Source organism: Zootoca vivipara, chromosome 1 (assembly GCF_963506605.1).
Source record: "Zootoca vivipara chromosome 1, rZooViv1.1, whole genome shotgun sequence".
NCBI classification, from domain to species: domain Eukaryota; kingdom Metazoa; phylum Chordata; class Lepidosauria; order Squamata; family Lacertidae; genus Zootoca; species Zootoca vivipara.
This window is the reverse complement of record NC_083276.1, coordinates 7,246,212-7,268,990: the sequence shown is the minus strand read 5'-3', so window position 1 is coordinate 7,268,990 and position 22,779 is coordinate 7,246,212. Positions and strand designations below refer to the sequence as shown.

The following is a 22,779-nucleotide window of genomic DNA, read 5'->3' as shown; positions in this document are numbered from 1 at the left end:
AAATGGTCTGGGGGCCAGATCAAGCTCTCAAACTGGGAGTTGGCCACCCCTGAAGTATAGCTGCCCTTGAAGTATAGCTGCCCTGAATGCTTAAGACCTCAGGCCTCCACTAGATGACAAAGAAAAAAGGAGGTGAAACACACCATAAAGAAGATTAGCTAAAGATAGCTTTGCTAGGGAGATATGCGCATATATGTGCACAGGTGGCAGCAACACACGCTTGTGATGTGCCTAGCATGGCCAGGAGAGAAAGGCTTGGCGAAGTTGGACTTTGATTTGAAAGTGGCGCCAAATGTAATTTCTATAATACTCAGAGAAAAACACAACAAAAACATTCTATTAAGGTTACAACACTTTGCAGATGTGAATGCTGCGTTAAAATTGTTTCCTCTTCTTTTCCTTAAAATATTTTTTTTGGGGGGGGGCAGTTTGTTTATCCAGGTAAGGAGAGATTTTATCTTAGGTAAGTGATTTCATTTACCCAGGTAAGGAGAGATTTCATCTCAACCAATGCAGAATTGGGACCATGTTCTGCTTCAACTGTATTCAAAGAACACTGGCCCACAATATTGAGGGAACTTGGGCGAGTTACATCCCACATTACTGTATTACGATCATATCAGAAACAGGGATGGAAACTTGGAGAATCTGCTTTCCTTAACAAATGCACTCCGTTTAGGATGCTTAGGAACACAGGGAGCTGCCTTACACAGAGTCAGACCAGTGGGCCATTTGACACAATACTGTCTAGACTGACCACAAGCAGCAATTCAGAATTTCAAACATGAGTTTGGAAATGGTGGAAGTTGAACTCAGGACTCGCTGCTTGCTAAGCAGATGTTCTACCACTCAGTTTGGGAAAGGAGATTCTTCCATCTCAGTGCTGATGGCTGGATGTTCGGCTCTCATACAGCTGGAAGCACTCCAACAACAACATCATCATCATCATCAACAACAACAACAAGGGGCTGTAGCCAACTAATTTTTTTCTAAACCACCTGCAATTAATAGATCTAAGTCCACTATACTTCTTAATTTATTTTATTTAAATAATTTTTATTTTGTTTTTGCAAATGCAGAATTATAAACAAAAAAAATCAAAATATATATCCATATAGAGAGATTCCTCCGAATCTTAGGACTACCCCCCACCCCCTCCATGTAGTCCCACTTCAAACATATTACTATATATTTTTCCATGCTCCAATCTTTATGTCAAAGCACTAGCTGGCCACACGTTGCTGTGGCTTAGTCTGTGAAATGGGCCCTCAGAGTCCCCCTTCAGACCCCCCTGTAGGCCCTAAATAGGCCCTCAGAGTCCCCCTTCTGACCACCCTGTAGGTCCCACTGTGGTTTAGTCTGTGAAATGGGCCTTCAGAGTCCCCCTTCTGACTCCCCTGTAGGCCCCTGTGGCTTAGTCTGTGAAATGCGCCCTCAAAGTCCCCCCTTCTCCCGCCACCGCCTCCCACCTGCCTCCCCCCCCAGGGAGCGCAACTTCAGAGGTCTCCGAAGTTGCGCTCCGTGCCGGATGTGCGCGGCGAGAGGCGGCGGGAGAAGAGCTTCTCCCCCCGCCGCCTCCCGCCTGCCTCCCCCGACATGATACGGCGCTTTGGAGACCTTCTCCAAAGCGCCGTCTCATGCCGCTGGTGCGCGGTGAGGCGGCGGGGGAGAGAAGCGCTTCTCCCCCCGCCGCCTCCCACCTGTCTTCCCCGGTGGTGCGGGGCGGTGCGGTGGCTCTGGGGGATGGAGCTGAATCACAGGGGGCGCTGCTTGCCCCCGCCTGTCTTCCCCGAGCCAAGGGGAAGGCAGGCAGGGGCAGCCGCTGCACTGCCGCGTTTTGGCTCCGTCCCCCCTGGCAAAGGAAGATTAGCTGTCAGCTTCCCGCGCTGACAGCTGATCTTCCTTTGCCGCTTTCTATGGCCGTGCTTCGTAAGACGAAGCGGCGGTCATAGAAAATTTTGTCGTCTTACGAATGCCTCTCGCAACGCAAAACTCTTTCGTCTAGTGAGTTTTTCGTTGTGCGAGGCATTCGTAAAGCGAGGCACCACTGTAGATGTGGATTTATAGATGAAAAATAGAGTGAGGATAATTGTTTTGTTTATGATTTTTAGAATAGAAATAAGACAAGGGTAAAATAGGTAAAGAGTTAAGGATAAAATGTTAGTTTGATATAAGAACTAAGATGAAAGCTGCCTAATATGGATTTAAAATGGACTCGGTGAGGGGGGAATCGAAGAAGTCCACAATGTTAATCAAATATGATGTAACAATATGTTTTCTTTTTAATGTTTTTCTTTTTTCTGTACAACTTTCTTTTCTTTTCTTTTCTGTATGTTTGTTTTTGTTTTTTGTATCCTGTAAGGACGGGAAAAAAAATTATGGTAAAAAAATAAAAATAAAATATTGCAAACTTTTAAGTTTTATATTTTGATCTCTGCAATGTGTTGCCGTAATAAAGCGTGACAGAGGCTCATTGCCAAACAGAACAGAACAAGGTGCTAAGTCTAGTGTCTTGTCATATTTCTCCATGGAACACTTTTCTGCAACCGGGAGTCTTCATGGTTAAATGCTACAACCTGCTGTTGAGTTCAGGTACTGCACATTCTCTGCCCCATCTCCCTATGTTTATTTTAAAGGAGCTTTTAGTTCACCAAAGTAGCTAACTTCCTCCACAGTGTTTGTCATACAATCCTGAACACTATTTCAGGTGTTCTTCAACGACAACCCCCATCACTGTTGACCTTTGGCAATGCTGGTTATTTGATTTGTAAACCTCCCAAATGTATTTTGTATAGTTAAGTTTTTACCTCTAGCTTCAGTACTCTTTTGTTTTCTTTGTTTTCTTTTCTTCATTTCATTTCATTTCATTGTCTATGGCTAGTGGTTGATGCAAATAAAGATTCTTCTGGGGCAGATGAGAGCTGGAGCCCAAGGGAGTCTACAAGGCCACAGAGACCCCATCTTCGTTTTATGTATTTAGTGGAAGTCACTTCTGAGTAAAACCCTCTAGCGGTTAGAGTGGCTCATTTGCCAAGAACAATGTTGTTGTTGTTTAGTCGTTTAGTCGTGTCCGACTCTTCGTGACCCCATGGACCATAGTACGCCAGGCACTCCTGTCTTGCACTGCCTCCCGCAGTTTGGTCAAACTCATGTCCGTAGCTTCGAGAACACTGTCCAACCATCTCATTCTCTGTCGTCCCCTTCTCCTAGTGCCCTCCATCTTTCCCAACATCAAGGTCTTTTCCAGGGAGTCTTCTCTTCTCATGATGTGGCCAAAGTAGAACAATGTATTTAGCATTAACTCTGGAGGTGTATATTCAATTCTGGTGTGTGTATTATGCTCTAGGAGCAAATCTAAAACCAAAGGGGCACATTTGTTGCCAGATGTGATTCCCCCCCCCCAGCTCTTCTACCACACTACATATTTTGGGACTTCTTGCTGATTCCGCATGGGTTGAGGCACAGAGCCTGATGAGCAAAAGGTAGAGGCAATGGCAAAACTGAAGCAAAGCTGTGTCCTTCACACAGGGTTTTAGCAAACCCTTTTGGGTGTCATTTCTCTGTATGCATCCCTCCTCTCATTCGTGAGGAGGAAGGCAAGGCAATGGTGACAGGTCCCAAAGAACAGAGCTCAGCTTCTTGTAGTTAGGGTCTCTTACATCCTGCTTTACTCTTTTGCCTGGAGGCCCTGAGAATGAGGTGGGGGGAGACCCTTAAACTTTGGGAAACATCCAGAGACCTCAGAGGCAACCTACATTGCAGCAGGTTGGACTAGATGACTCTTGGGGTCCCTTCCAACTCTACAATTCCAGGATTTTATGATACTTTGCTTCCTGAGGCTGAACAACAGGCGGTGCTCCTGGAGTCAAGTTGCAGAAAACTCCACCAGCACTTCTTCCTGGGAGTAAAAGAAAATGAGAAACCACACACAAGTAAATATTTGGAGCACTTTCATGAGCATGGCTACTTCACTGGCCCCGTGATACCTGTCAATCCAAGTTATTAGGGAAGAGGGTGGCATTGCTGGTGTTCATTGCCTTTTCTTTTTCTTTTTTAACAATGTTTTATTGATTTTATGTACAATCTTAACAACAGAGGACGTTACAACCGAAATAAACCTTTACAACAGAAGATTTTTGTACTAAATTCTTCTCAGATTTCCTTATTTTACTATTCTTTAACTTAAATATTCTTTTATCTCCTGGTTCTTAACCTCCTAAATTGCATATTTGTCCTCTACAATTTTCCAATTACTGCCTTATACCTCCCTTCCCCTTTACCCATTACTTCCCTTCACCCACGTGGGATCTTCTCTTCATACTGTTATTTCTTGTTGCGTTGACAGCTATTGAATTTGTTTTTCCATTTGTATTGCAATATTCTCTTGTATTCCTGCGTACTTCAGGCTACCGCATGTTAAATTTAAGCTCTGAAACCAAATCTTCTCCTATATTCCTGTACACATTCCCATTCTTTGTAAGTTTTTTGTTCCTTGCCTTTTCAGAGGCGTTTGTCTTTAACCAGCTACACAAACCCTCCTCTCTTCCCAGCCCTCAGATATAGAAAGGTTTTAAATGAGAGTCATAACATGGCGCAGGGAAAAGGGAGGACTGTTGTTTATCACAGGGGTGGCGCTGCCAGGCCACAAAGCACTTACCAGTGCAAAGCAAGTTCACTCTGGGTGAATTTTGTTAGGATCTCACTGATAGCATACACGCAGAAGACCTGGGCCACCAAGCCCCCCCCCCCCCCGGTAAGCCTCTGCCGGTGTCTTCTGCCTCCAGTAGCCTGCTTTACTCAAGAGATGAGGAAGGGTTGCAGTTCAGTGGCAGGGCACATGCTTTAAATGCTAAATGTTCCAGACTAAAAACCCTGGAGAGCTTCTGCCAGCCAGTGTAGGTGATGCTCAGATGAGCCAAAGATCTGACTTGATTTAAGTCAGCTGTTTCCTATGATTTGCCAGCTGGCGGCATTTAGGACAGACGTCCCAACTTATAGGGGCAGAAGGGTCTTCAGCCCCCTCCATATTTGCTGGCAAGGGGCTGGGCATCCTCTATGTTGAGCGTGGTTCAATGGCTGGCTCCTCCTGAACGTAAAGATGACTCTCATATCTCCTTTTGTTCAGAATGAACATACCCACCTCCTTCAACCGTTCCTCATCAGGCTTGGCTTCTAGACTCTTGATCTCTTGATACATTTATTAGTTCCCATGATCTGGACACTATGCTTCTGTTGATGTAGCCTAGGGTCACTTTGGAGAATAGATAACATGGAGGAAACCGCCGTTACTTTAAGAAATACAGACACACACACCATGGATCTCTATGATGACATTGCCCATGAAATAGAGGACATGTCCTGGAAAAAGAGGACAAATGGAAACCCTAAATTCTTATTCTTTCTGGGCTACAATGTTAAAATACAACATTAAAAGTAAGTTAAAACAGAGTACATCTGCAGGAATAGGTCGTGCCCTGAAAACACACATCCTAGGCGTCAAATGCCAGGGTAAAGAGGTGCATTTTCAGCATTTGTCAAGTTTTGTAGGCACTTCACTCTTTTTGCTGCGGCATTGGCTACCCCTCCCAGTTTGGTTCCATCTGCAAATCTGATGAGCATTCCCATTGCTCGACGTAACAATAGATCAAGCTTTCTCCCTGTACATTTCTAAAATATTGTGGCCTGATCTTCCTATGAGCCTCTCAGACCTGGAGGCTGTCATCAGCCCAGCAGGTACAGAGGGGGTGACCTCACAGAGGTAAGCAAAAAGAAGGTAATGTACCTATGACCAGGCCCAGACGGGGGGGGGCATATGGGCCACTTGGCCCGGGCCTCCAAATCCAAAGGGGGTCTCGGTCAGCATATTCACAATCAGTAAAATGAAAAAAGTAACAATAGGGTTTTAAAAAGGGCCACATTATCTACCTGGCCCGGGCCTCTGCCTGGCTCTGCAAGGGCCTGCCTATGACCTCATAGAGCCCAGGGGAGGGAGCCTAAGCTGCTACTCCCAAATAGCTACCCAGTGAAAGGGAACCACTGAGACTCTCTCATCAGATATAGGAAGTTGAAAAAGTGGATCATTTAAGAGGATTTGGAATCGAAGGACCCTGTCAGGGTGAGTGAGAAGCCAAGCAAAGACCTCTCCCCTCCTTTCAATTCCCTCCTCCAAATGACCCCTGGGCTGGTTAGGGATGTGGGAAAACACATTAGCTCCACCATGATAAAGCCTCCTGGTTTTTCCCCTCCATGTTTCCCAATGACCGCTCCCCAAATCAAATGGAAGGCGCCTTTTGCGTGGTTGCGCGCAGCCCTCCGGATCCCAGTGCGGCTCCTGGTAGTTTGGCCTGGCTTCATCCTCCCCAGGCTGGATACCTGGAGGTCTCCGCCTACCTCAGCCAATCACCCAATCTCGCATGGGGAGGCGTTGCCAGGGGATCGGCCAGGTAAGGGGAGGGACCGCCCTGCCCACACAACAGAAGGTGAACCTTACCTGCGGAGTGCCAGTTGGCTCCAGAGCTTCTCCCACCCAGCCCTCCCTCAGTTAGGTCTTCTTTTTCAGGTTAACCTCTTCTCCACAGGAACACAGGTGCTGCTACATCAGGGGCGCTGTTGAAAGGCTGGAAAGGAATTTTCCTGCATTAGCAGGCTTTGCCATTCCCGAGTTTGTCTTCAATCCAATGGTAGAAGGAAGCCTCATTTTTATTTTTCCAATTCATCAGTATCCATCTTTTTGCCATGATAAGGGCATGGGGAGTCCATTCATATTGTCCTATTGTGAGGTTCCATGTCAAAAGGATATTTTGCACTGTAAATGTAAGATTATTTCATACAGTTCTCTGGATAGTTTTTGTTACCTTCTGCCAAAAATCTTTCAATATAGGACAATGAAGAAAACATAGATTTTGGGGGAGCATTTTACTGATTGCATCTCCAACAATTAGATACCTTAGATAGCCCTTTTTTAAACAAACGTAATGGGGTTCAGTATATTCGAAATATTATTTTTTGTTGTATGAACCTCAATTGACAGTCCAGAGAACCCCCCTGTTAAAGCACTTTAAAGAGTTTCCCACTGTGAGCTCGAAATTAGGTCTCTAATTCTTTATCCCATCCCACCCTCAATACCTGGTTTCTTAGAAAAAAATATTTATATATGTTGATGGCCCTTTTTTGTTGCGTAAGAATTAATCAACTGCTTCAATATCTCTGGGGTCTCTGAGGCTGTAAAAGCTGCTGGTCTGTAGATGGTGGTTAGCAAGCGTTTTAATTGGAGATATTGCCATTGGGCATTTGTAGGTAATCTGTATTTGTCACTTAAGACAGAATATATATAAAATACATCCACTTCGTTTATCAGCTGGTCTAACATTAATACACCCAAATTCATCCACCTCTTCCATACAACCATTTCTTGATATGTGAATTGGAATTCCTCATAAGATATAAGTTAGTCTAGGTATTATGTTCATTTTAACAGCAGTGACTTTCCCCCACAGGGTCAGGTTCAATGACTGCCATTTGTCGATATCCATTGATACCTCATGATATATTTTGTTGATGTTTAATGATGCTAATTTAGATAAATCTCATGGTATTAATATCACACTGTTGTCTCATGTTCAGCTTGTGGTCCACCAAGACCCTTGGATCCTTTTTGCATGCACTGCTAGTAAGCCATCTTTTATTTGTGCATCTGGTTCTTCCTGCCTAAGTGCAGAATCTTACATTCATCCCTATTGAAATTCATTTGGTTAGCTTGGGCCCAGCTATGGACAGTGCCCAGCTATGGGACTGTACTCTTGAGTCTGGGTCAAGACAAGTAAGGACTTGCTTACTAAACCATAGTCGCTCTTGTGTCTGCTTCTTCCTTGGCTCTCATTCCCACACAGAACAACATGCATATGAACCGAGCACAGGGCACCCTACTGCTGGCTGGCTACATGACTTACGTAGTGATGGGTTCCTTCGTCTTTGAGATTCTGGAGAACGATAACCACAAATATGTAAAAGAGGACATTTTTCGCCGGAAAGAGGAATTTCTTTTGAACTACAAAAATTGCGGGCCAGAAGAGGTGGAGTTATTCATAGTGGTAAGTCATTACTTCAGCAAGACTAAAAGGGATGACCGTGGAATGACACCAGAGGTTAAGAGGTCAGAAAGTATATATGGGGGGAATACAGTTTAGGAGGTGGGAATCGAGGTGGGGACAGAATCAGTGGCCAGCATAAGCCATAAGGACTCAGCCTTCCTTCCATGTGTGAAATGTTATCCCCATGGAGGATTAGGCAAATTGATGGAGGATAAGACAATGAATGACTACTAGCCATTAGGGCTGTGTTCTGCCAACACTGTTGGAGGCAGCAAGGGCTTATGCACACTGAACTTTCGCCCCCTCTTTCCAGGCATGGCCCATGATTTAAAGCTCCGTGTCTGAGCACCATTTCGTTGCTCTGGGGCATTCCTCATGAAAACCAGCTTGTTAACAGCTATCCATTGCAAACCCAAATTGACGTTTGCTCCGATTCATCTACAAAGAACAGGTTTTTGTTAGTATTTGTACTGTATTTGTTGGGAAATGTATTTTGCAAATAATATAAATTAGGGAAAGAGAACATGCATCATGTAGCAGCTGCAAAACAGGTGACTCTGTTCAAGGTCACAGAAAAGCTGAATCATTGCCACGGAAAACCCAAATTTATGTTTCCTCCAATTCAGCTATAAAGAGTGGGTTTTTGTTAATATTTGGACAGTCGAACCTTGGCTATCGTACTTAATCCATTCCGGTAGTCCATTCGACTCCCGAAATGGTTCGAAAACCGAGGCGCGGCTTCCGATTGGCTGCCGGAGCCGCGTCAGATGTTCAGCTTAAGAAAAACATTCGCAAACTGAAACACTCACTTCTGGGTTTGCGGCATTCTGGAGCCAAAATGTCCGAGTACCAAGGCGTCCGAGAACAAAGGTATGACTATAGTGTATTTGTTGGGAAACGTATTTTATAAAAATAAATTGGGGAGAAAGAGAGCATACATCATGTAGCAGCTGCAAAAGAGGTGACTCTGTTCAAGGTCACAGAAAAGCTGAATTATTGTCTGGTTAGCTACCTTGAAAAGTGTTTGTTTGTACCTTAGAACAGAGGGTGGGAGATGGGGTCATCTCACCGTTGTTTTGTTGACTGAGAATATGGGAGAGCCAATACTCCAAGCAGATCCTGTCAGGCAAGCCAAGGGTAATGATTTTTGCATTGCTACGGACTTCTTCTTGAGGCACCACGGAAGATGACTGAAAATTCCATCGCTACGGCTCCCACGGGGTAATTAGAGGCTGGGATGGAAGTAATCAGCCTCCCAAAATCTTCCCGGGGGGTACGGGAAGACACAGTCTCATCCACAGATGCCCAACAACCCAGCCCCAAATTCGGAAGGAAGGGGCTGGGGGGGGGCACTGGATGGAAAGCCCCCGAGAGAGTCTGGCTCTCCTGGACGCTGTTTCCATGAGCGAATCAAGTTCTATTTCTCAAGATGAAAAATTGGATTTAAGTTTTGGATATGCTTCGAGCGAGGAAGGAGGAATTACTCTGCTAATTAACCTAGCCACTGAGGTGCCAAAAAAGACTGAGTGGAAGAAGGACTAACATCTAAGTTGGTATGTTGGAACAGAACAGAATGGGGGGGGGCAAGTCTCTCTTATTATTGTGCTTTGCTTTATTATAAAGGTAAAGGGACCCCTGACCATTAGGTCCAGTAACAGTCGACTCTGCGGTTGTGGCACTCATCTCACTTTACTGGCTGAGGCAGCCGGCGTACAGCTTCCGGGTCATGTGGCCAGCATTGTTATATTACTTGGCAAAACGCCCCCAGAAGAATCATTTACATTATCTATAACAAGTGAGACTGGAAAGTTTTGTATTTGTTGACATAATATGGCTCTAAAATTACAAACTGTGTGGAAATAAGAATATTACATAATTAAGGCTTTTGATCTTTGATTTGCTTGGAAGAGGATAAAAGATTCTCCAATTTGTTGACATCAGACAGAAGCAGGATCTCAATAGCCGCTGAACCAGTCATTAAAAAACTTTGGACGGTTTCCTGGAATCTATGTGGGAGCTGTGCCACACTTTTAATTTGGAAATCCGCCATATTGGAAGTCAAGACCAGGCTGCAGAATTATAAAATAGTCATAGGGGGAGGTGAGCCTTTAATATGTCATTATATTTGTATTTCCAGTGTGATTTGGTAAATCTCCCCAGGAAAGGCTAATGTTTGATGCAATCGGTCTAGGAAAATTACTGAGCAGGTGCTTAGACTTGATTTTATTGGAACTATGTGAAGATGGCGGCTGCCACCAGCGAAAAGACTTTTGGATTGATTCGGCAGACACACCAGCATGTGAGGAGATACTGCAAACTTCTAGAGGCGAATCATAGACATAAAATCCGTACAGAAACACATCATTGTTTGTTTTAACTCGCTTGTGGGAACAACTCAGAAGCTGTGAAAGAATGAAGGATAACAACACAAAGAATTAGAAGAACCATTGGAAATGACTATGAAAGGCAACAGAAGTATGAGATGATCAGAACCCTCTGAACTTGAAGCATGGGAAGTCCTATTAAAATTTTTATAATTTGGCAGAATATTAGGACTATTTGATATGTATATGTATAATTTGGAAAATTTAATGTGATTTGATTGGATAGTTAAAGTGGAAAATTTAATAAAAATGATTTTAAAAAAAGATTTATGCATTGCTACGAAAGTGTATGTTTTTGGAGCAAGAAGACCAAACCCTCTCTTGGGTTCAAGGGAGAGAAACACTTAGTATTGAACTTGATATATAAACAATACACCTTGTTATACTGTTGCCATCAGTGCTATTTTTCTAGGAAATAAGGTGCCGGGAGTTCTCAGAACTCACCATGAACACCTCCCTCCTTCTCCTATAATGGCAAAGGAGCCTACTTGAGAGGTGACGGAACTGAGTTCTAGAGAGTTCTGGCTGAAAGAAAGCCCTAGTTGGGATCCTGACAAGTCAAGACTTGTCTTCAAGTATTGTGTAAGGAGCCTACTTTATCACTAAGCTTTGTGGGTGAAACCACTGCATCACTCTCAACAACTCAAACATAGATCCCAGTTTTCACTGGGAAAGCTTGGTGCAAACCACAGCAAGCACCCCTTGGAGTGCGGTCCTTTGCCTGGAAAGAGTGGAGGAAGAGTTAAGTGTGCATAAGCCATACTATGCCTATCAGTTTCTGGGGGTGACAAGTGAGGGGAGGGCTGTTGTGCTCAGGTCTTGTTTGTGGGCTTCCCATAAGCATTGGGCTGGCCACTGGGGGAAGAACGTGCTGGACTGATCCAGAAGAATTTCCATTCTGAATGAATCATGATTTGGTTAGCGTTATCTGGTGATAAATCAGAGGAAGGGCTATTCTTATTGTTGGAATATTCAAACTGAGTCTTGCCTTCAATTGCAGAAACTGATAAAAGCTACTGAGATGGGAATAGATCCAGTAGGAACCCAGCCTCATGACAAACAAGGCAGCTGGAATTTCGCTAATTCTTTCTTCTTCGTGGGCACAATGTTATCCACAGTAGGTACTGTCATCTGGTTCTGGCTTCTCCCTGAATATAATATGCAGGGGATGCAACTACTCTCACTTAGATTAAGCTGCAGGCTTTGCTTTGGCTCCTTTATCATATCTTCACATCTCATCTTTGTCTTCCATTCCCTGGTTAGTTATTTAGTCCCCACCCTTCTGGGGCCAACCCATTATTAAAACTACCCTGTGGAAAGCAGTTGGGCTAGGAAACAAGTTCAAACCCCACCAGGTGCAACTGACCCCATGACCGTCTCTCAATGCAAATCCGTCCCTCTCAGAACAACCCCATGCATTCAGTGGGATTTGCTCCCCGATAAATTTGCATAGGATGGCAACTTCTTTCCAGTAATTTACACAATACAGTGGTACCACGGGTTACAGATGCTTCAGATTAAGACTCCGCTAACCCAGAAAAAATTCCTTGGGTTAAGATCTTTGCTTCAGGATGAGAGCAGAAATCACCGGCGATTTATCTAGAGTAAGAACAGTTTCAGGTTAAGAACGGACTTCCGGAACGAATTAAGTTCTTAACTCGAGGTACCACTGTACACAAGAAAGCACACACCCTTTTTGTCTGGATGAATGCCTTCAATGAAGAAAACAATGCACTGAATGAGTGGGTGAACCTACCCTTTTAGCACTGTTTAATCCAGAGCTTTCAAAACGTTTCATGTTGGTGACACACTTTTTATACATGCATCAATTTGTGACACAGTAATTCAGTTTTACTAGCAAACTGGCGGTTAAACTAACCCCTTTCTAGCGTTTGCATGACACACCTACACACTGCAGCCAACACACTAAAGTGTCACGACACACAGTTTGGAAAGCTCTAGTGAAGCTTTCTGGTGTTGATTCAAGTGTGCTAGGGATAAACTAATCCGTACTTTGAGTGCAGGCCATAAAGCAGCCACTTCTGAGACACAGGAAAAGGGCATTATCTGTTTCTCAGTCTTTGGACTTGAGGTATCCCAGGAGACTTCATTTCTTGGCTCTGTTCACTTGCGAATTTGGATCAGTAGATACTATTACTTTTCTAATTGGTTCTCTGGTTATTCCTGGTGCTTGGCAAAATCTTCATAGGATCTCAGCTGAAAACAACTCGGTCTGGTCCTTAGAGATGCATGGAGCATGCTGCTTATTTATTGAAACTTTTCAACATACAATGCAATAAAAACCAAACTGATATAAAGTAAAAGAAAAGAGGAAACACAGAGAGAAATAAATAAATAAATAACAAATACTGTAAATAGAGGAAGGAAGGAAGGAAGGAAGGAAGGAAGGAAGGAAGGAAGGAAGGAAGGAAGGAAGGAAGGAATTAAGGAGAAAAGATTCAGAGCCTTCTATCAGAGGTAGATCATAACCCTTATCCCTTACCCATCCCAGCTCTCACCTGGGCATACCGATCAGGTCAGGTCACACTGGAGTGGAAAGAAATCAAATTCTTAGAGCATTTTTAAAGTCTTTAGGGACTTGGGAATTGCAACTGATTTTAGCCATGATGGTGATGGAGGAACTCTGTTGTCTCCTCACTGCAGATGCCCTAAAGACTTACCTTCAGGGCTATTATGGGGTACCTGGGCACAACGGTGGTTGTTCCTTGCATGCCCAATTTAATCCCCAAAGACATATCATCAAATACATTTCTAAATTTATCCCAAAACAAATAAGTATTTTGTAATTCATTTTTTAAATCCAATAACTGTGTCACAAATTTTGAAGAACTGAAACATCTGAAGATGATTGGCAAATCGGCAGTTGCTGACGTCCTTTACAACCCTTTCTTAATCTTTCAACAGGCTATGGATACCTCTGTCCCCGAACGAAAGGAGGCCAGATTTTTTGTGTTATTTTTGCTCTCTTTGGAATTCCCTTCTACCTCATCTGCTTGAACTATATTGGCTCTTTAGTCTCAGGAACCTTCAAAAGCTGTGCAGATGCAGTATATGGAAAGAAAAAAAACAAGGTAATTCAGTTTATTTATCTAGAGATGATTTCTAATCTTACCAGTCACAAGACTGAGGCAAGTTTCCTGTGGGCATCTGGTCAGCTTTGATGAGAACAGGATCCTTGACTATATGGGCCCCTGCCTGATCCAACAGATCTCTTCTTTTATCTATTATATTTCACAGCGGGAGGCCCCATTAGTTAAAGTGGTAGCTCAGGTTAAGAACGTTTTTCAGGTTAAGAACGGACCTCCGGAATGAATTAAGTTCATAACCCGAGGTATCACTGTATGGTTAGCTGCTTCTATATTAAGAGGAAGACAAGAATAAATTAGACATGTGCAATTATGCCCTCTAAATAATTGAAGAAGACAAATTCAAGCTCTGCCTTCAAGTAGGAGTGAGAGAAACTCGGGCTTCCTGTTTCTGGCTGTGGGAAATGGCTGATTCCCATACGATCGGACCCCAGCAGTGCAAGTAATTCAGGGCTGATATGGGGGTAATTAGCCCTGGCAGTCTCCCAAGGGTGGGGGAGGACTGTCTCATAGACCCGCAGATTGTCTGAGATTGCCAGCTTGCATTGCGCAAGAGGCAGGACACTGGGTCCCAGAGCACAAAAACGGCTGGCACTCTCTGAAGCCACTCTCATAGCTGGAAAGATCTGTTTGATAAAAGAGTCAGATTTGGACAATAAACAGACATAGTCTGGACCGAAGAAGACTGAGAAAAAACCTGCAGATTTGTAAAGTCCCTGGCTAGGACTTCAAGGCTCAGACTTCAAAGAGATTCTTGTCATGGTGTTTGGATTACGGCGGTATCGGTACGATCTTTTTTTCTTCACCATACTTACAATTGGTTTTTCTGCCAAGCCTCATTAAGAAACTTAATTTATTTTGAAGAGTACAGATGGACTTCTATTTATAATTGGATATTCAACTGTGTAGTTTTATTTGGCTTGAAAGACTTGGTTAAAAAAAGAAGAAACAAGATGGCGCTCGTTAATGACGCAGCACAGAAAAATGTGAGTTTCTCCCTGTTTCAAAGGAATTGGAGATGCTTGTTGGCTGACTTTGTAGTGATTTGAGACAATAATTTTGGATAACATGCAGAGTAGCTGTTTGCAGAGTTTCTTCATTAAGTGTGAGAGAGAAGGCTAGATGGATGTCTAGCAGCCCCCCTCCTAGGGCCCAGGAGGGGGGAATGTGTGGTCTCCGAAAGCCGATTGATTGTCAAATGATTTATATATGACTTTTGACATGATTGAGAATCGCACAGCCAGGGACTGAGGACTTTAAAGTGGTAAAATCAGAATGTGGAAAATAGGAGAGCAACGAAGTGGGAACGAGACATGAGAATGTTCTTCAGGAGGTCCAGACTATGGAACGCCCTGAAAAAATTAATAATAAATAATTTGGACTACAATTTGGCTCTTTCTTTAGTTTATTGTTTTTAATTGGAATATGATTATATGTTAATTGGCTGTCTGTATTGGAAAATTAATAAAAATGATTTTTAAAAAAAGGAATGAGAGAAACCCCTCATTTGTTTCAAGAAGCATATATTTTTGGAACACAGCTGTTTGCCTTTAGTGAAAATGGCTCTGGGATAAATTTGCAAAATATATCTTCTCAAATTCATGGAATTTATCGTCACCATTTTTTTCAATGTTTAGAAAATCAAGTTTGCCAAGCTAACACGGGATTATGACAGACCAATGCTTTTAGATACTTGCCTGTTTCTAAAATGAAGTCAAAACAAAATAAAAAAAATCCTTCCAGTAGCACCTTAGGGACCAGCTAAGTTTGTCATTGGTATGAGCTTTCGTGTGCATGCACACTTCTTCAGATACACTGAAACAGAAGTCAACATACCCTTATATATAGTGAGAGGGTGGGGAAAGGTATTACTCAGAAGGGTGGTGGGAATGGGTGATTGGCTGATAGGAGTGGTAAACCTGTTGATGACTGTTATCGACTGTTAACGACTGCAATTGGTCTTGCAGGGAAAAGGGGTGAGGTGGCTAAAGAAAGCTTTATCATGTATAATGAGATAAGAATCCAGTGTCCTTATTCAGACTAGGTCTCTCCATGGTTTTAAGCTTGGTAATGAGTTGCAATTCAGCAACTTCTCTTTCCAGTCTGTTTCTGAAATTTTTCTGTAATAAAACAGCTACTTTGAGATCTTGTATAGAATGTCCTGGGAGATTGAAGTGTTCTCCTACTGGTTTCTCTGACTTGTGATTCCTGATGTCAGATTTATGTCCATTTATCCTTTGGCGTAGGGTTTGGCCTGCTTGTCCAATATAGAGAGCTCTCTATTTAATATTTAATTCAATATAGAGAGCTCTCCGTTTGTCCAATGCAGCCTAAAATCCCTGTGCATGGCTACAAGCCAAGAAAACTGAGCTCTGTTCCATCAAACCTGCCTTTTTTCTTTTCTTTTTTTGCTTTATCTTTCAGAAATCAGCAAGATACATTTTCGTGTTTGTGGTTCTGGGAATTATAATGTTTCTTATTTTGCCACCATTCCTCTATCAATGGCAGGAGGGGTGGCAGTATCATGAAGCTATCTATTATACATTTATTACACTCAGCACCATTGGTTTTGGAGACTATCTAATAGGTAAGGCTTTCAAAATACTTTGATATTGTGGGCTTAACTGGTTGTACAGATAAAGCTGGGTCATTTGTGGCCTCAAGGTACTGGTGGCAACCAATCTGTTCTACCAAAGAATATGAAAGCTCAGTTCAGGTTTCGTACAAAATGATGACCTGCAATGATTATAATATGGAACCCAAACCATATTTTAAGTTTCTCAAGTACGGACCCTCCAAGTATCCCTATTTTCCAGAAGCAGTTTTGGATATAAAGAAGCCATCCCAAAGAGTACTCATTAATGGTTCCTTGAAATCCTGGAAAAAAGTGACAAGTAGGGCACCTAACACCATCCAAGTTTGTTAAAATCTACAAACAAAAGTCCAACTTATGCTGGAAATGTGGAAGACTGGAAGGAACAATGTTTCACATCTGGTGGAATTGCGACAAAACCAAGGCTTATTGGGGTGTTATCCATGAAGAACTTTATGTTAAAATGTTAAAAACATCTATACAAAAGAAACCAGAGGCATACTTATTAGGCCTATTGGGAAAAGACATACCACAGAAGATGAAAGGAATTTTCTTATATGCCACAGCCGCCGACAGGATAATATATGCTAGCAAATGGAAAAGTGAAGCAATACCCATGAAAGAATGGTTATACAAACTGAATTCATAGAAATGCCAACGCTAACTGAATATATAAGAAGGCAGACAAACAAACCAAAAACATACATCCGAATGGCAATGTTTTGAAGACTATATGAATAAACACTGTTGAAAACAGAACATGTTGATATGCTTTGACTAAAGCATATTTGACTACAGAAGAATATGAAAGCTCAGTTCAGGTTTCATACACTTGCAATGATTATAATTTGGAACCCAAACCATATTTTAAGTTTCTCAAGTACAGACCCTCCAAGTATCCCTATTTTCCAGGAACAGTTCCGGATTTACAGAAGCCATCCCAAAGAGTACTCATTAATGGTTCCTCGATATCCTGGAAAAAAGTGACAAGTATGGTGCCACTGGGTTCTGTTCTGGGCCTGTTGTTGTTCAACGTCTTTATAAATGCTTGGTTGAATGAATTGAGAGGATGGTTCTCAAATGTACAGATGACACCAAACTCGGAGGGGTAGCTAATGCCACAGAAGATGGAATCACAATTCATAATGACCTTAACAGATTGGATAACTGGACACAAGCTAACAAAATGCATTTCAATAGGGACGAATGTAAGGTTCTGCACTTAGTCAGGAAGAACCAGCTGCACAAATATAGGATGGGGGACACCTGGCTTACATGTGAAAAGGATCTAGGGGTCTTAATAGACCACAATCTTAACTTGAATCAACTGAGTGATGCAGTAGCAAAAAGAAAAAGAAAAGAAAAAGGTAATGCTATTCTAGACTGCATCAACAGAAGTATAGTGTCTAGATCAAGAGAAATAATACCGTAGTACCACTCTATTCTGCCTTGGTCAGACCACACCTAGAATACTGTGTCCAGTTTTGGGCACCACAGTTTAAGAAGGCTGTTGATAAGTTGGAACATGTGCAGAGAAGGGCAGCCAAGATGATCAAGGGTCTGGAAACCAAGCCTTATGAGGAATGGTTGAAGGAGCTGGGAATGTTTAGCCTGGAAAAGAAGAGACTGAGAAGAGATATGATAGCCATCTTCAAATATATTAAGGGCTGTCACATGGAAGAGGGAGCATGCTTGTTCTCTCCTGCTCTTGAAGGTAGGACTCAAACCAATGGCTTCAAGTTACAAGAAACGAGCTTCTGACTAAACATTCATTAAAAAATTCTGACAGTAAGATAATAATAATAATAATAATAATAATAATAATAATAATAATAATAATTTATTTATTTATACCCCGCCCAACTGGCCTCCAACAAAATATTAAAATACAGAAATCCAAGTAAGAGCAGCTCGGCAGTGCAATAGACTTCCATGAGAGGTGGTGGAGTCTCTTTCCTTGGGGTATTTTAAGCAGAGGTTGGATGGAAATCAGCCCTGAGTGCTCCCTGGAAGGACAGATCGTGAAGCTGAGGCTCCAATACTTTGGCCACCTCATGAGAAGAGAAGAATCCTTGGAAAAGACCCTGATGTTGGGAAAGATGGAGGGCACTAGGAGAAGGGGACGACAGAGGACGAGATGGTTGGACAGTGTTCTCGAAGCTACGAACATGAGTTTGACCAAACTGCGGGAGGCAGTGCAAGACAGGAGTGCCTGGCGTGCTCTGGTCCATGGGGTCACGAAGAGTCGGACACGACTAAACGACTAAACAACAACATGGATGGCCATCTGTCATGGATGCTTTAGCTGAGATTCCTGTATTGCAGAGGACTGGGCTAGAAGCATCAAACATAAAGAAAAGAAAATGCTCAGTACGTTTTCCTGCACAGTGCTTTTGCACCATTCTCTTGGTTAGAACTGCAACTGCACCCCCATTGTTCAGCCCTGACACTGAGGTCCATCTCCGAGAGTCTTCTGGTGGGTCCCTCACTGCAAGAAGTGAGGTTACAGGGAACCAGGAAGATGTCAAGGAGATAAAGAACTACACAACCTTTAGAAGACATAGTGGAGTGGACATAGTGGAGTGTATCACAATTTAAGGTGGTGGGCAGGCAGCTGGGGTCTCACCTGCACTGTGCTTTGCAACATGTTTCATAAGCAAAGCAAAAAGGTGGGGGGAAGGAGTTAGTTTTTAAAAATGGGGAAGAGAGTTGGGAGCTCAGAGCTCCCTTAGATCAGTGTTTCTCAACCTTTTTTGGGCCACGGCACACTTGTTCCGTGAAAAAAATCACGAGGCACACCACCATTTAAAAAGTTAAAAAAATTATCTCTGTGCCGCCCTATATTATAATTATGACTGTAAGAAACACTTGCCAAATATTGCTTTCTGGCGTTGTGTATTGGCGGCCGCCAGGCTCGTTTGCACTGAGCTTTGGGAAAGAGGAGGAGAAATATTGCTTTCCGGCGGGTCAGCGCTGATTATTGGCGGCCGCCAGGCACGTGACAATGCAAATCGCCCTTCTCGTCGCGGCACGTCGCGGCACACTAGTGTGCCTCGGAACAGCGGTTGAGAAACGCTGCCTTAGATCATCCATTTACAATGCTCCTGAATCCTCTCTCCAGTGCTATAACGGCTAGAACCTTGGCTTTTTAAGTGAAAGTAGTTCCTTAGGTGCCAAAATTCCAACAGATCAGAAAAGACTATTTATGTACTGCTGCTCGGATGTTACTAGCCCAGAGATGGGAAGAAGACAGAGTCCCTATCAGAGAAGAATGGCAGATTAAGTTGATGACCGGAAGAATCAGAAATCAGGAAGACCAACATTTTAATAAGGAATGGGGAAAATACAGAATTTACCTTAAAAACCATTGTAAACCATCAAAACCACTAGCAGGATTGGAATAACACTTGTAGTTCAGTGTTGAATTTGGGTATAAACTATGCTCTTTTAAATGTGCATTTTATATTTGTCTTCACTTTGCAATGTTTTCTTTTGAAATGTTTAAGATTCTTTTCTTTGTGAACTTTGTGTTAAATATGTATTCTGTAATTGAGATCCTTTGTGATGTTTTATTTTGAAACCTTTAAGATAATATTTTAGTTTCCTAGTTACAGGTAGGTAGCCGTGTTAGTCTGACGTAGTCGAAACAAAATAAAAAAATTCCTTCCAGTAAAAAGAAGAAGAAGAAGACACCTGAAGGCAGCCCTGTATAACAACAACAACAACAACTTATTTGTACCCTGCCCATTTGGCTGGGTCTCCCCAGCCACTCTGGGTGACTTCCAACAAAGATTTAAATACATTAAAATGTCACACATTAAAAATTTCCCTAAACAGGGTTGCCTTCAGATGTTTCCTAAATGTCAGGTAGTTGTTTATCTCTTTGACACCTGATGGGAGGGCATTCCACAGGGAAGGCGCCACTACCGAGAAGGCCCTCTGGCTGGTTCCCTGTAGCTTTGCTTCTCGCAGTGAGGCAACTTCCAGAAGGCCCTCGGTGCTGGACCTCAGTGTCCAGGCAGAATGATTCCTGCTTGGCACGGGGTTGGACTGGATGGCCCTTGTGGTCTTTTCCAACTCTATGATTTTATGATGGGGGTGGAGACGCTCCTTCAGGTATACTGGACCGAGGCCATTTAGGGCTTTAGAGGTCAGCACCAAGACTTTGAATTGTGCTCGGAAACGTACTGGGAGCCAATGTAGGTCTTTCAGGACCGGTGTTATGTGGTCCTGGCGGCCGCTCCCAGTCACCAGTCTAGCTGCCGCATTCTGGATTAGTTGTAGTTTCTGGGTCACCTTCAAAGGTAGCCCCACATAGAGCGCATTGCAGTAGTCCAAGCAAGAGATAACTAGAGCATGCACCACTCTGGTGAGACAGTCCACGGGTAGGTAGGGTCTCAGCCTGCGTACCAGATGGAGCTGGTAGACAGCTGTCCTGGACACAGAATTGACCTGTGCCTCCATGGACAGCTGTGAGTCCAAAATGACTCCCAGGCTGCACACCTGGTCCTTCAGAGGCACAGTTACCCCATTCAGGACCAGGGAGTCCTCCACACCTTCCCCCCTCCTGTCCCCCAAGAACAGTTTCTTTTTTCTTTCTTTGGCGATCACTCGTAGCCAAGTAAGATTGTCTTCCATAAACACAGTTTTAACAATGAGTCCGTAAGTGAATGTGGTGGCCAATTCTGGACTCACACGTCCTTCACAGTGGGGACATTGGTTTCTGGGTGGGAGTTGATCATGGTGTGGATTTGTCAAGCGTGCCTTCCTCTTAGCACGTTTCTCCCTTGCATCCTGAGTTCGAGTGTCTTCAAAGCCCATGACACCGTTGGTAAAGGCTGTTCTCCAACTGGAGCGCTCGGAGGCCAGTGTTTACCAGTTGTCAGTGTTTATACTACAGTTTTAAAGATTTGCCATGAGACAGTCTTTAAACCTCTTTTGTTGCATTACGCTTTCCATTTTTAAGTTTGGAATAGACTAGTTGTTGAATTCAACCTCAATCCGTTAGCCGCCATCCATCCTCCAACTGCCTCCAGGCACTCACACAGGGCCTTCACCGCCTTCACTGGTTCCGATTTAAAAGAGAGGTAGAGCTGGGTATCATCTGCATATTGATGGACACCCAGCCCAAACGCCCTGATGATCTCTCCCAGCGGCCGCATGTAGATATTAAAAAGCATGGGGGAGAGGACAGGACCCTGAGGCACCCCACAAGTGATAGCCCAGGGGTCTGAACACTCATCCCCCCCCACCACTTTCTGAACACGGCCCAGGAGGAAGGAGCAGAACCACTGTATGACAGTGCCCCCAGCTCCCAACCCCTCTAGAGGGTCCAGAAGGATGTTATGGTCGATGGTGTCAAAAGCTGCTGAGAGATCCAGCAGAACTAGGAAACAGATCTCACCTTTGTCCCTAGCCCATGTGACCATCGACCAGTGCAACCAAGGCAGTTTCAGTCCCATGATGAGGCCTGAATCACGACTGGAAGGGATCCAAATGGTCCGCTTCTTCCAGGCGTGCCTGGAGTTGTTCAGCAACCGCCTGGGAAGTTATTAATGTTGTATGTTTTATAATGTTTTGATATATTCTGGACGCCTCTCAGAGTGGCTGGGGAAACCAAGTCAGATGGGTGGGATACAAATATTATGATGATGATTATTAAGCAGGAAGTTATAGGATGTACAACCACCCCAAAGCTTTTGCAGGCCAAAACAGCATCATGAGCCCAAACCATCACGAATAGCCAATAATAAGGACATTGGCAGTTTCCTGTGTTCATCTTCCCACAATTCAGTGGTAGAAATGTATTTGTATGGTGTGAATGTGAGCTAACGAAGTTTAGATAAACTGAGTTGACGGGTCCTTTAAATCACCTCCTCACACATTATTGTTGCTTTTCTCTTGTGTCTCCAGGGAGGAACCGTGACAGGAACTATTTTTTAGGCTACCGGATGGTCGCATCCATTTGGTTCATCGTTGGTCTGGCCTGGATTACTGTGTTGTTTGAACTGGTAACATCATTACTGGCACCTGTGGATCAAACAGCAACCTCACAAAATGTCAGTAGAGGGCAAAAATAACACTGCCCAAAAGGAGTCAGTCATCTACATTTCCACTGGAGGAGAATTTATCATTCCTTTCTTGTGGAGACGGACAGAAAAATACTCAAGAACCTCCGCTGAGCTTTTTAGAATTATATGGCGGTGTGACATTCAACTGATTCCTTAAAAACTGGCTAGCTAGTCTATAAGTTAAAGTAATTCCTAATAAACTGTGAAATAGCTGTGTTTTCTGCATCGGATTATAATGCCTCTTCATTACAGGATATGTATTGTGCTTTGATAAAAAAATTTAGCAAGGAAGGAAGGAAGGAAGGAAGGAAGGAAGGAAGGAAGGAAGGAAGGAAGGAAGGAAGGAAGTCTTACTTGGATTCTCAAAACTGGAATGTGTGCAGAGGAGAGCAACCAAGATGATCAAGGGTCTGGAAACCAAGCCTGATGAGGAGTGGTTGATGGAGCTGGGTATTTTATTCTGGAAAAGAGGGGACTGGGGGAAATATCAGAGCCATCTTCAAATATATCAAGGGCTGTCACGTGGAAGAGGGA

At 43.4% G+C, this 22,779-nt stretch overlaps 1 protein-coding gene across 1 annotated transcript; it reads left to right on the top strand.

Moving 5' to 3' along the window:
* The first annotated feature begins 7,895 nt into the window (after positions 1-7,895).
* On the top strand, positions 7,896-22,254 carry LOC118097864 (potassium channel subfamily K member 16-like). The gene is made up of 5 exons (XM_060281974.1): positions 7,896-8,090; positions 11,475-11,595; positions 13,400-13,566; positions 16,006-16,168; positions 22,088-22,254. Exons 1-5 carry the CDS (start codon positions 7,896-7,898, stop codon positions 22,252-22,254), a joined length of 813 nt encoding a protein of 270 aa, XP_060137957.1.
* Positions 22,255-22,779: the final 525 nt, after the last annotated feature.